Genomic DNA, 12,758 nt, shown 5'->3' with positions numbered 1-12,758 from the left:
GTCCCTCTTGCTCTTAAGTCTCTTAATGGTAACCCCAGGCACTTTATACTTGTGTGTGTCTGACTGTGTGTGTGTGTGTGTGTGTGTGTGTGTGTTCCATTAACATGTGACATCGCATGACATCGAGGGAGGATTCGAGTTTTGCCGCCGGTGAGCAGTGTTAATGTGCGGTGCGTCGACTAATTGGCTCAGTGATGGGAGATGAGAGACTGGCACCAGACTGATGTCACCCCAGAGGGCGGAGAGAGGGAGAGATGGAGGGAAAGAGACGTAAAAGACAGGAGGAGAAGGGAAAAGGGAAGAAGACAAGAGGCAGGTGGAAGAAGAAGAAGGGAAGGGGTTAAGTCAAAACACTGGGAAGAAGGGAAAGAGAAGAATAAAAGGGAAATAAGAAATAGGAAGTGAGAGGATTAAACGATGTGAGAATTTGGGAAGAGTAGGTGAGAGATGAAAAGAAAAACATGAAGCTGTAGTTTTCTAATAGAAGAGGAGAGGCAGCAGCGGTGAGCTATGAAGAGATGGAGAGAGTGGGCGGATGGAGAGAACTCTCTCTTTCTTCTAAATGTTCTTGAGAGAGAGCGAGCGAGAGAGAGAGAGAGAGAGAGAGAGAGAGAGAGAGAGAGAGAGAGAGAGAGAGAGAGAGAGAGAGAGAGAGAGAGGGAGCTGGAGGACAGACGCTCTCCCTGATGGACAGGTGAAAAAAAAAAAAAGAAACAGGAGGATTATCCAAGACGGGCGGAGAAGGAGAAACAGACTTTGATCCACGGGATCAAACTCTATACGACAAACCAGCCGAGTCCACTAAAATGTAAATGAGGAGTTTCTCTCCAACACGACACATCGGCCGCTTCCGAGAGAAGAAAGTGACGTCCGCTGACGGCAGAGAAATTAAACAAATTACACGACTTTGTGCGGATCGTAGATAACATAAATCCTCGATTAACCAAATAACAGATTATCACTTTCACACATCCTGGAACTGAACTCGTGAATTTAGAGAGTGAATTATCCGTTGGTCTTTCTCTGCCGTGCGTTCAGAGTCTGCTTTCATTCCTCAACAGCCAGAGAAGCGTTCCACACAGCTGAGGCGTGAGGCCGCCATTGTCCCGATGAGTGAACGGAGACTCGTCCTTCATCCGGAGCGCGCTCCACTTCAAGCTGCTTGACAGAGAACATTCACGCCGCTGATGAGACCTCGGACACGTCACCAGCTCCAGGACAAACGCTGAGTATCTGACCCTGAGCCCCGATTTGACCATGAAGTGTGGAGCACAAAGAAACAGGCCACGAGGATCGGAGAGGAAAGACAGCGTCTGTTTGTGTTTATTCCGCAGGTTGATGATGATGCAAAAAGCAACACAATGTTGTTACATCTTCCTAGAAGTTGTTGTGATTCCCTGTTTGTCGTTGTGTTGTGCCCTTCAGGGCCACCACAGCAGACTTCAGTAAACCGCTTTAACATAATTCCATCGACTGTTTTGAACGACACAGACAAATAACGTTGCCCTGCCAATAGTAGCATCAAACAATAAAATGCAGTTTAATATGATCTAAATCATGTTTAACTGCAGCTCTCACCCGGACACACACACGTGCATTTACTCTGTCTGGTTTTTATTTCCACTGCAAACGTCTTTTCATAAATGTTGCACAGTAAAAACAAACAGGACGTTGCAGCGGATCTCTAACGTCTCTCGAAGGGGAAAATAAAACCAGCAGAGCGTTATGTCGGCTGCTTTAACTGGGAATAATATTTTCATAAGAAACATTTCTCTGACTCCCCCCCCCGCCCCCCCGCCCAGTGCTCCAATCCATGACCCGAACCAACCACACACTGATTGGATTGACTGAGATCCAATCAAATGAGGACTTTTCATGTGAGTGGATTTAGGGTCTGGACGTAGAAGAAGTGCACGCATGCCCACAACTGGCACACACAAACTTAAACACACACACACACAGATACACGCACACGCTTGTTCAATCATGCTGGAACCTCCACACACACACACACACACACACACACACACACACACACACACACACACACACACAGTCGCACTCCGTGTGAGTGCATTGTGGGAGATCTGCCTTCTGGAGGAGGTTATTACATCACGGCGTCGGCCAGCTTGCCCGGCCCTGATCACCAAACTGAGTTACCGTGGTTACAGCGGTGGAAAATTAAAACAACCCTCAAAGGACTTCAGAGTATTATGGAAATTTAGAAAGGAAAACGGTTCAAGTTGTGAATGAGTTATGAGGAGGAGGATCAGTGGGGTGGGGTGGGGGGGGTGGGGAGTACTGTGTTCTGAGTGTTTATTATGTGTGTACTTATATGTACTGTCTACTTATATGTTTACACGAGGGATGGTGCATTTCAATCCTTTCTATGTCCTGTACATACACAATTATCAATAAAGTTGAGTTTGACTTTGGGCTTTTTAACGTTGCAGAACCTTCATATTCACAGAAAAACCTATTTAAGCAAACAGAGGAAAGAAACGCTGAAAAAGCACAATTTCTCAGTCCGATGTCTTTTGCCTATAGAATAGGAAACATGAAATATAGATATCACATAGTTCTCAGGACCTTTGACACTCACCCCATTGGCTCTGCTCATGGCCTGGTAGTAGATGCTGTAGCTCTTGGCCGGGGACAGCGGAGGATTCCAGAAGCCGCCGTAGCTCTTGTTGTCCCCGACCGTGAACGGCTGTACCACCGTGACGCTCGCCGGCGGCAGGTCGGCGGCGATGTAGTACGACGAGTCCAAGATGGAGGCGTTGCGGAAGCTGACGGGGGCGGAGAAACACTCGGGGGCTTCGGAGGCGGCGCGCCGGGTCTTGGACTTGCGCTCCTCCTTCACCACGAGCTGGTAGGAGCTGGAAACACACGTGAAGTTAGTATTATGGGCTGTTTGCCAAACTGACAAAGGAGATGAAATTTATTGTCTGTGATTCCTTAAAAGAAAGTTTTTCCTTTTCCTCTTCCTGTGCTTAAAACATCTAAAGTATTATTATGTTATTGATTTATCATTAAAATAACTATTTTCTCAATCCAGCAGCCTTTTGTTTTCACTTGATATGTTTGTTGTTCCCAAATCTTTGATTGGTCTCAACCTTTATGCCACAGACGTTAAAACAGCGAGTTGGAATCCGTCCAGATGTTTGTTGTCATTTAAACTCTTAAGACTTAAGATTGTTAAATATAGTCTGACTGAGATGAAAACTGAAGATGTATATTCTGAAGCACTGAACTGCCTCGGTGAAGCTTTGTCCTCCGCGGCCTGTCGACCGCTAACAAGCTGCTCAGGTGCTTCATATCCATCCCGACATTAAAAGTGGGCTGAGGTCTGTGAAGACTCCTCGGGAAAATGTCGCTATTGTGTGAAAAGAAGTGTAATTGGAGTAATTAGTATGTTTCCATTTTTATCTTGAAATAGTCGCTATATTTAAAAAGCGAACGTTATTTGTAATTTTTGTAATCAGGCATCCGGCAGATCATTATTTGTGTTTACTAGGTAGCAAGGTGTGAATTATGAGTAAAAGTGTGTGTGGGTCTGTGTGTGCACATCTGTTGTTGTGTGCAGTTTGAAATTAATGGAGTCCAGATGTGTCTCCACCTGCCCCGTGTCTGTTTGTGAAGAACACACACTCGAACAGGTGGGCACGAGTGTGTGTGTGTTTGTGTGTGTGTGTGTCTGATCCAACAGGTATGTTTAAATACTTCTGTGTGTGTGTGTGTGTGTGTGTGTGTGTGTGTGTGTGTGTGTGTGTGTGTGTGTGTGTGTGTGTGTGTCTGTGTGTGTCCATTCCACTCCGAGCGGCTTCATGAATGGCTGAGGGCTCCTTTAGCGGTCAGGACAAACGCAGCGGCCCTCCGCAATTACCTCCGTCCTCCACGCCAAGAACTCACTTCACAATTATACGCAATTAGGGAAATGTATGTTTCTGTGAAGGGGGCGGCGGCCAATTATCCCCGGCTCCCGTTTGGCAGATTTCATAAAAGATAATTGCTGATGACCAAAGATGAGCCCCCCATCTCCATCTCTCTCTCTCTCTCTCTCTCTCTCTCTCTCTCTCTCTCTCTCCTCTCTCTCTCTCTCTCTCTCTCTCTCTCTCTCTCTCTCTCTCTCTCTCTCTGGTGAAATATCCATTGATATCTAATGATTTTCGGAGGCTGCACAAGGGAAGAAGCTGGAAGCGAGAAAAGGGGACGAGCAGGGAATTGTGTGTGTGTGTGTGTGTGTGTGTGTGTGTGTGTGTGTGTTTGTGTTTATGATGTATCAAAACACATGCATTTCCATTCGTCTGTGAGCAAACGTGTGTGTATTGACCTCCACTGTTAATCTGTACAGCTGGATTCAGTTATGTGCATTTATCTATATCTGCATGTGTGTGTGTGTGTGTGTGTGTGTGTGTGTGTGTGTGTGTGTGTGTGTGTGTGTGTGTGTGTGTGTGTGTGTGTGCGTGTGTGTGTGTACTCGGCCACGTTGCTAAACATTTCTCATCTGAGCTCCTGAACTTTCTCTGATCTCTTCAGAATAAATATAAAGAAAACAACCAACACAGTTCCTGCATTAATATCATCTGCACTCTAACCACCAGATGACTTCTCTCTGCTCCTCCGCGTTCACCAGACGGCACTTAAAGTGTGTAACGCTCGCACACAAACACACACATAGCGAGCGTGCACGATAAGGGGCTTATCTCAGGTTGATAAACATATGCTGGAGCGAAGCCTAATTCAACACAAGATATGCAGTATTTGACGTGTGTGGGTTATAAATGGAGAGATATGATATTTACAGATATTAACACTAAACCACTGACCCACGCTCGCATTTCAGAAACACATTTCCCCGAGTCCAAATGGAAGTGATATATATTCCACGTGCACCCTCGTCTGAGGCGTATTTCCCTGAAGGCGACTGAGAATAATGTTCTCCCCTACACCAATTAAATGGATGAGATCACATGTTCAAAGCGAACTTTTAATTAAAAAACATGCTTGCTAGAAAAAAAAAAAAAAAAAGAGAAAATGAAAATGAATAAATTAACTGTGTCCATTTTAAGCCAAACCGGTGGGAAGGCTGTGGACTGAGGAACCGAAGAATGACGCCCGATGGTGTTTATGTTGTTTCCAATATTAGTTTTTATATTTCTACTGACGGTGAAAAACTGATAAACTCAGAAAACAAGATGATGAAAACCCGGCTGATCTGGGCCACTGTACTCCAAACTGTACGGCTGCTCCTTTGTGAATGGAGGCTAAACCCTTCTTTTGTTTTAAATCACTTTTCTCTCAACAAGCCGTCGGCAGGAGGCTTCGACTGAAGCGGTCGACTCCTCAGGGACCGGACTCCGATTGCCAAATTACCTCCAGTCCGCCGAGGAGCCGCATCTCCATAATGCAGCGGCTAAAAAGCTACGGGACGGAAGTGACTAATGACGATACGTCTCACTGCCAAATCTGTGAAAAAATGAAGTCCCACTCTCTGTCTTCTGTTGCATACAAATTGGACTTCTATGTGTGAGTGGCTTTAATGGCTCTAAAAGAGACCCCTGGGGGCGTGGACGGGAGGGGAGAGAAGGTGAGAGGAGAAAATGAAGGGAGAGGAAGACGAGGGGGTGTTTGGGACGAAGAAAGACAAACAAAGGAGTGAGACAGGGCCTGTACCTGATGGGAGCTCCTCGTGACTGGGCGGGCTTCAGCAGGATGGTGATGGTGGTTTCCGTCTCGTTCAGCGGAGCCTCAGACTCGTACTCCGGCATCATCGGAGCTGAAGGGGAAAAACAAAAAAAGAACAAATCAAAACAAATCTAATTTTCAGCTTGTCCTTATCTGCGGGTCCGTCTGTCTCGGCGTTATTACATCTCCTCAGGTTCTGCTGCGAGCAGACGGAGGGGACGGACGTGCGCTCAGCTCCGGGAGGCTTCACACACACATTCAATTACATTCAAGTTTTTTTAATTTAACATCCGTCACGGCCCCCGTATTTGAGGTGCAGCATCAGTGCCTATAAAACATCAACAGGTTTGTCACTGATTGAGGTGGCATTTAGGTTATTAAAACGACTCCGCACATCCATCCCTAACTGTCGACATCGTTTCATTTAAATCCCTCCATCCGTCGGTGCCTGGACGAGATAACGAAGACAGGGGATGGCGTGACATTTGGAGGGAGACGTCTCCGTAATGTGTTGAAGTGCCGTGTTCTGTGTTTTTCTCTCCTCTTAGCAACGCGTTGTTGGGATTCGAAGGAATGGGGGGAGGAAAGGTCGTGCGAGGTGCTGACAGGGAGGACTCGCCGTGTCACACGCCGATGACACATTAGAGTCGAGTCTTCTGGAGTTTAATCAACACTCTGGATTCACGGGTCAGATGTGTGGGTCAGTGGCTGCGGGGCAACATCACTACTGCTCGGATTGTTTGGCTTTAATTCACAAACCCAACGTTTAGGATCCATCTTTAGACTGGAAACACATTCTCCAATGATTTAAACTGTTCTCTATTTCATAATAAATCTCTTAGCGCCGTGCAAATAATGGATACTTGCTGTAAAGGTGTAGCTGGTCACTTCTGCAGAGATATTTCTGTCTTTCCTATGTCACAAACATGCATAGTTGCAATTAAGGCTCCTGGTGGAACCTCCAAAGTAAAACCAACTCATCTGGATCAGCCCCTGGTGGCTGGCTGCAGTATCGGTCCTAAACCCTGTCTCCTCCAGATTAGCAGATGGGACATGGACCAAACATTGTTCCTGTAGGTTTGCTTTATTTCTTTTTTTATTTGTTTGCAGTTATTTGACAGTGTAATCGTGATAGCTGACACTGGTCGGTGACCCTGACCAGTAACCCTATGTCAAAAGCACAAGATGGTAGCTTCCATATCCAGGATACTGTTGCTCAAGAGGAGGTGGAGTCAGGTCGTCCCTCCTCTCCACAGAAAGACAACGACACATAACTCTCTGCAACTTGTGATTCAGCTGCATACAAATCTATTGTTCTCTCCCAGAACACGGCTCCTCTGAGTGATGTACAGTTTATCACCACGGTCTATCTGCAGAGACTCACTACAGCTCCGAGCCAACAGCTGACCGGCTTTCTGCTTAAAGGTCAAAACCACCTCAGTGAGGAGGAAACTGAAATAACAGCCTCCTGACAAGGGAAGGCAATCAGGTGTAACATTTGGGAAGGGATCATTAGAGACAGGTAAAAAACAGAAGAGGAGAGGCAAAGACAGAGAGGAAGAAAGTGACTGAGATACTGGAAGAGGAGAAGGAAGGAGGAGAGGGACAGAGGATGAGCGACAGAGGGAGGATCAGGCAAAGGGAGAGAAAGGTTGAGTCAGAGAGAAAAAGGGCAACGGGAGACACAAAGACAGAAAAACGCAAAACAGGTTTTTATTAGCATCTGTCATTTAAACTACAAAAGACACTTCCCACCAACAGTCCGCCTGCTCCACAATAAAGAAAGATATTAACATGTGAAGGCGCGTCACAGCTTTCAAGATGGAAGATTGTTTTTTTTCCATTTTCTGTGGATGAAGGTTGCCGACATAAACAGCAGGTGAGAAGTGGAGAGAAAGAAGCCAGAGATATGAAAACGCTCAGAGACACAAACACAAACACACACTGACACATCCACAAAGGAAATGACTGACACGTCCGTGGTGAGGACAAAGGAGCCTTGGACGTCTCGTACTCTACCTGCTGTTATTGTCATAATAAAACCCAGTGGGTCTTAAAAAATAAAAATGTCACCAGAAATGAAAAGGGGGGAAAAACTCATGAGCAAATCGTTGCAAAACAAAACAAAACAAGTGAATCTTGAAGATGTGTACCTGCTATCTTGGTGGTGATGCGGTTGGTGACGGGCGGGCCGAAGCCCTTGTTGGTGGAGGCTTTCAGGGTGAAGAAGTAAGTGGTGCCCGGGTAGAGGCCCACGAACAGATGGTGGGTCTCGTTCCTCAGCTTGAACACCCGGCCCCTCTGCGTGGTCAGATCCGCGCTGGGATCCAGCGAGCTCAGGGCCTTGTAGGTGATCTGGAGGAAGACAGGAAACTGTTTTACACATTTACTCACTGATTAAAACCTGTTTCGGATATGAACTCTGGAAAAATGTTCACAGTGTTTTTGTTTAAAACATATCGACGTCGGCATCTGAGCTTATGACCAACTTCCGCTTTTTCATCCTACGGTGTTTGTATTCTTTTCACAGAATATTTGTATTCTCACATGGGTTCGCTCGTGTATTTATACTGACATATTACTTTCATATTAGTAAATATACCCCTTTATATACTAGGCATGTTAACTAGGCTCTAGCTGCCATGTGCTGTGCTGTGCTTTTGCTCCGAAACAGACGGAACACAAGCCTCCGCTCTGCTGCAAGAACTAGAATATCGTAAATTGGCCATTAATCATTAATTACCAGGTCACCCCATCTGAATAATATCAAAGTCTATTTTAACAACTTTGCATGGAGGTTGAAATCCAGAATAAACCACCTCCACCGTCACATTGAGCAAATGCAACAAATCCAGCGTCTGTTCAACGTCACACGAATCGACGGTGAAGCCGAAGCGATATTGGCTCCTTGCTGCAGGTCTGAGTTTCTCCACATGGTCTCCACTGTGAGACGGGAACAAATTGAGCAAATTGACCCGTGGCCACTAAACTGGCAGAGGCACTTCAATAGTTCTTCTGTTAAAGGAACTGTCAATGTCTGTCATAATGTTGCTACTGGCAAGTTTCCACGCCGCACAACTGCCAATGATTGCACACACACACACACACACACACACGCACACACACGCAGTAAAAGACTGGAGGACAGCTGTCATTGTGAATGACACTCAGCACAAAAGCGTATTGACTGGTGGGAAAAAAACACATTCATAGCGATTCAACCCAAACACATTTCAGCTCAGTGAATGTGCGTCTGTGTCAAGGTCTCTAAGTGAATTTCAGCATGAGAATAAAAAAATAAAAGAAAAAGGGATAGATCCATAAAGAGCGGATGGAAGGTGGGAGCGGATGAAAGGAGGAGAATGAACAAAGGAGACGAGACAGACAACAACAACATGGACGAAGCAGAGAGAACTCAACGGAGCGGAAACCTCCACCGACGCAATTCTTCTCTCTAAACTAGCTGAGCCACAGAGCAGCCCCTGGAATGGTTGTAGTCTTTCCCATCATTTGTCTTCTGGGGATTTACTTCTTGACAAAAACAACATGTGAGGGCAGCTCTGTTTAGTTCACTGCCAACCGGGGAATCTCCAGAGGAAAAAAAAAAAAACATCAGAGCTGCAACTACAAAATACACATTTAATAAGTGAGGCCGGACGGAGAGCGAGCGTCTGCCAAGTCCCGCTCACACGGAGACATCGAACTGTTAACTAACAGAAACAGTTGAGATATGAAGCATCGATGACAGAAGTACTGCAATATTGAGAGTGGGAAAGAAACGTGCACCACAGAGAGAGGATCACCTCTTCCCATCTGCCCTTTCAGAGAACAAGTGTCCCGGTGAAATCACTTCTGATGTGTTGACAACTTCAGGCCCTTTTTCTGTTTCTGCAAGATAAGCTGATGTGCAATGAATTCAGAGAGAACAACACCGGGTGAGAAGAGTGAGGCTTAAGTGAAGCCGAGAGTGAAACTGAAGGGAAGAGAGAGAGAGAGAGAGAGAGAGGAGGGGACAATAAGTGCAGGATAATGGAGGAGTGTGGCAGAGACATGTGGAGGAACAACTGCTGAGAGACAAAGAAGGGACAAATGAATGCTGTCCAGTCGGACACGACACGGATTTCACAGAGATTTAATTTAACGTTAAATTAAGCTGTTTTCAGACCTGTACCGAAGTCTGCAGGTCTGAGAGGCTGTGGAGAGGCAAATATCAGAGTTACTTGTTCCAGACATTCTCCTGAACTTCTCCTGTCAGCCCCCTATTTAAAAAATGTCCATGTTTATGACGTTTCCAACTTGAAGAGTACAAATAAATCTCAGTATGGACAAGAGGAGCCGTACAACTTGGAAGACGCCAAGGACGACGTCGTCCTGGACAGACGATGAGATTATGGCGCTGAGAGCCGACGGGGGTGTGGATGTGCTGTAAACAAAAACAAGCTACTCTCCACGGTGGTTATTATACCTAATGTCCGGCCTCTTGAATAATTTACTCCGGTGCTCAGCCTGGACTGAATTGAGATGTCCATGTTGTGAATGTGTCTGACTCCTGCTGTGTTCGTCAAACTTTCCAGACATTTTCTGGAGTCCATGAATGAAATCAACTTGTTTTTAATAATACATTTGCATGTTTGTCTCAGTTTGTATGTCAATTAATTAAATCAAACTAGAATGGAGATTGGGAGTGAGTTTTTTGCCTTGGTGTCATTACTTGTCTTCTTTAACACAACACTGGCTGTTTCCCAGTCCAGGTGTTGCAGCCTTGAAAGACCAGACGGTCCCATTTCAAGGTGCTCCTTCAAAAGCATGCTTCCATTCCTGTGTGACCGAGGATCCGACAGGTGGATCCTCCTCTGGCCGAAGGATTCATTGTGCCGCGGTAACAAAGCTAACAAGCTAACTATCGGGGAGGCAGAGCTGCAGTGGGTGCCACGGTAAGAGCGGAACAAGCTGGTGACCCAAATGGGAAAACTCCGAAGACGAGACCGTCTCAGTTGGGCTCAGTCTTTGCAGTCTAGACCCTGTCCTCTGAAGTGTGGGTCCCCTGAATTAGCACATAGCTTCTCCATTATCTATCCTGCTTATCCTTTGAGGGTCACACAGTTAACCTAAAAAAAACAACCGTCTGAATTGGTGAGGAAGTGGAGAAGGAAGAAAGTCTTAAAATAAATAGAGGCAGAATGAGGCAAAATATGAGAGAAACAGTTTCGAGAGTCAAAGTGAAAAAAAACCATTTAGAATAAATGAAGGAGAAAAGAGGACTGGAGAGCTGGAGCCAAACCGAGGCTGAGAGGGGGAGCAGCGAGAAAGAGCGATAACAAGTGATGCAGATGGATGTTTGTGGAAAATGGGTAGCCTAGAGGTTGTGTGTGTGTGGTTGTGTGGTTGTGTGTGCGTGTTATGTTTTGGTGTGAGGCAATGGAAGGAGGATCTTAGCACTTCACGCTCACGGACGTCGGGCGGCCCTCGTCGCACCATTAACGGACTCAAATCAAAAGCCCTGGCAGCTGGATGCCTCGCTCCGACTCGGCTGCCGGCTGGAGTGCTGATGTGTGAACGTGTGAGTGTGTGTGTGTGTGTGTGTGTGTGTGTGTGTGTGCGTGTGTGTGTGTGTGTGTGTGTGTGTGTGTGTGTGTGTGTGTGTGTGTGTGTGTGTGTGTGTGTGTGTGTTGGAGAGGGAGTGAAAGAGAAGGAGAAAGAGTAAAGATAAAGAGAGCAAAAACCAAAACACTGCTCAGTTCACTGATTCTACTTTTACAACAAAGTTAAAAGGCGATCGGCTCCTTTTTTTTCCATTTGATTAAAACAGAGTTTTAAAACCAAAACATATCGGAAACAATCTGCATCTGAACTTACAAACCCACAAAGTCATTCACACCATTAACGTACACGGAGCATCGGCATGGCAACGGGAGTTGTGGCAGATCGCTGGTTTTCTTCTGGGAACAGGTTTCATTACAGAAACGTCACATTAGGACTTGATACCTCTTGTTGTCGTCATTTCAGTTTCTTTTCGTCCAGGATAAGAACTAATTCAGAATCAGCAGTTTTTCCTTGAGTCTCCTTTAGCGGTTTGGAAACTCTGGAGTCGAGTGGACAACACACGTGAAATGTGTTCACGTGTTTTCAGATCAAACACAAAGAGAAATGTTCTCACAACATGTTACATACTAAGGGAATGTGAAGACCCTCATAGTTTGCCAGGCAAGACTTTCAGTTCGTTCTGTTAAACGTCCTCGTGTCTGGATCATGTTCTCATTTCTTATATTTCACTGTATTTTCAGAGAACTAAAGTGCAGTTAAACATGGGAACTATCCATCAAACCTCCATTAAATCATCCATCCTCCATCCATCTATCCATCCATCCTCCATCCATCTATCCATCCATCCATCCATCTATCCATCCATCCATCCTCCATCCATCCATCCATCCATCCATCCATCCTCCATCCATCTATCCTTTGACTGTTGAGAGGGGGCTAGAGATAATCGCAACGTGGCCAAGAAGAAGAAGAAGAAGAAGAAGAAGAAGAAGAAGAAGAAGAAGACAACCTATCACAGAACAACCATCCATGCTCATATTCACATCTCACACATCTGCCTGGAGATCGTAAATATTCCAAAGGAAAATAAAGTAATTAAAACAGTGTCGTCTTCTTTCTTGTCATATCGTGGCTACTTATATTTTTGTAATGTGAATTTGGAGCCCAACATTAATATAAAGTAATGACATTCAACCTCAGACGTCATTTAGCCTGGTGCTAACAGTTTAAACAGCCACTGACTGTTTCTAAGGGCGATGCTTTCTGTAATAAAGGTGAGAAGGTGAAACTTGGTATGAATCGAACGAGTGGACGCTCAGATTTCTCTCACCTCTCACTTCTGTTAGGGTTAGGGCCCCTTTCTCCTCTGGCCAAAATTGCCCAGATGCAGGAGTTCTACGACCAGGAGTGCGGTAACATCTTCTATTCTTATTTGGATCTTTTGTGTCATTTCCATTTCACCGGGAACATTCGGTGATGGTATGGCGATGAGGCACCAAAAGGCCTCTCAGGTTAATAAAGTTGGA

The 12,758-nt window shown here is 45.6% G+C and overlaps 1 protein-coding gene and 1 long non-coding RNA gene across 14 annotated transcripts in view; one reads left to right on the top strand and one right to left on the bottom strand.

Annotated features, from left to right (window-relative positions):
* The window catches only part of LOC118105320, a 7,260-nt gene extending 5,471 nt beyond the window's left edge, over positions 1-1,789 (top strand). Inside the window, exon 3 of the long non-coding RNA XR_004695113.2 lies at positions 1,062-1,789. This is a non-coding gene — a long non-coding RNA (uncharacterized LOC118105320). The remainder of the gene's footprint in view (positions 1-1,061) is intronic.
* ptprt (protein tyrosine phosphatase receptor type T) overlaps positions 1-12,758 on the bottom strand; it is a 254,304-nt gene that overhangs the window by 102,310 nt on the left and 139,236 nt on the right. For all 13 annotated transcript variants that reach the window (XR_004695112.2, XM_035152935.2, XM_035152937.2 and 10 more), the window contains exons 12-14: positions 7,842-8,043; positions 5,677-5,779; positions 2,603-2,879 (exon numbers count right to left, since the gene is read on the bottom strand). Coding sequence is in view for 12 of the 13 variants with exons in the window: in XM_035152935.2 (XP_035008826.1) it covers positions 2,603-2,879; positions 5,677-5,779; positions 7,842-8,043 (582 nt within the window). In the remaining variant the exon portion in view is untranslated. The remainder of the gene's footprint in view (positions 1-2,602; positions 2,880-5,676; positions 5,780-7,841; positions 8,044-12,758) is intronic.

Source organism: Hippoglossus stenolepis, chromosome 3, assembly GCF_022539355.2.
Source record: "Hippoglossus stenolepis isolate QCI-W04-F060 chromosome 3, HSTE1.2, whole genome shotgun sequence".
In the NCBI taxonomy this organism is placed as follows: Eukaryota; Metazoa; Chordata; class Actinopteri; order Pleuronectiformes; family Pleuronectidae; genus Hippoglossus; species Hippoglossus stenolepis.
Note: the sequence above shows the minus strand (reverse complement) of the source record. Positions and strands in the feature narration are given on the sequence as shown.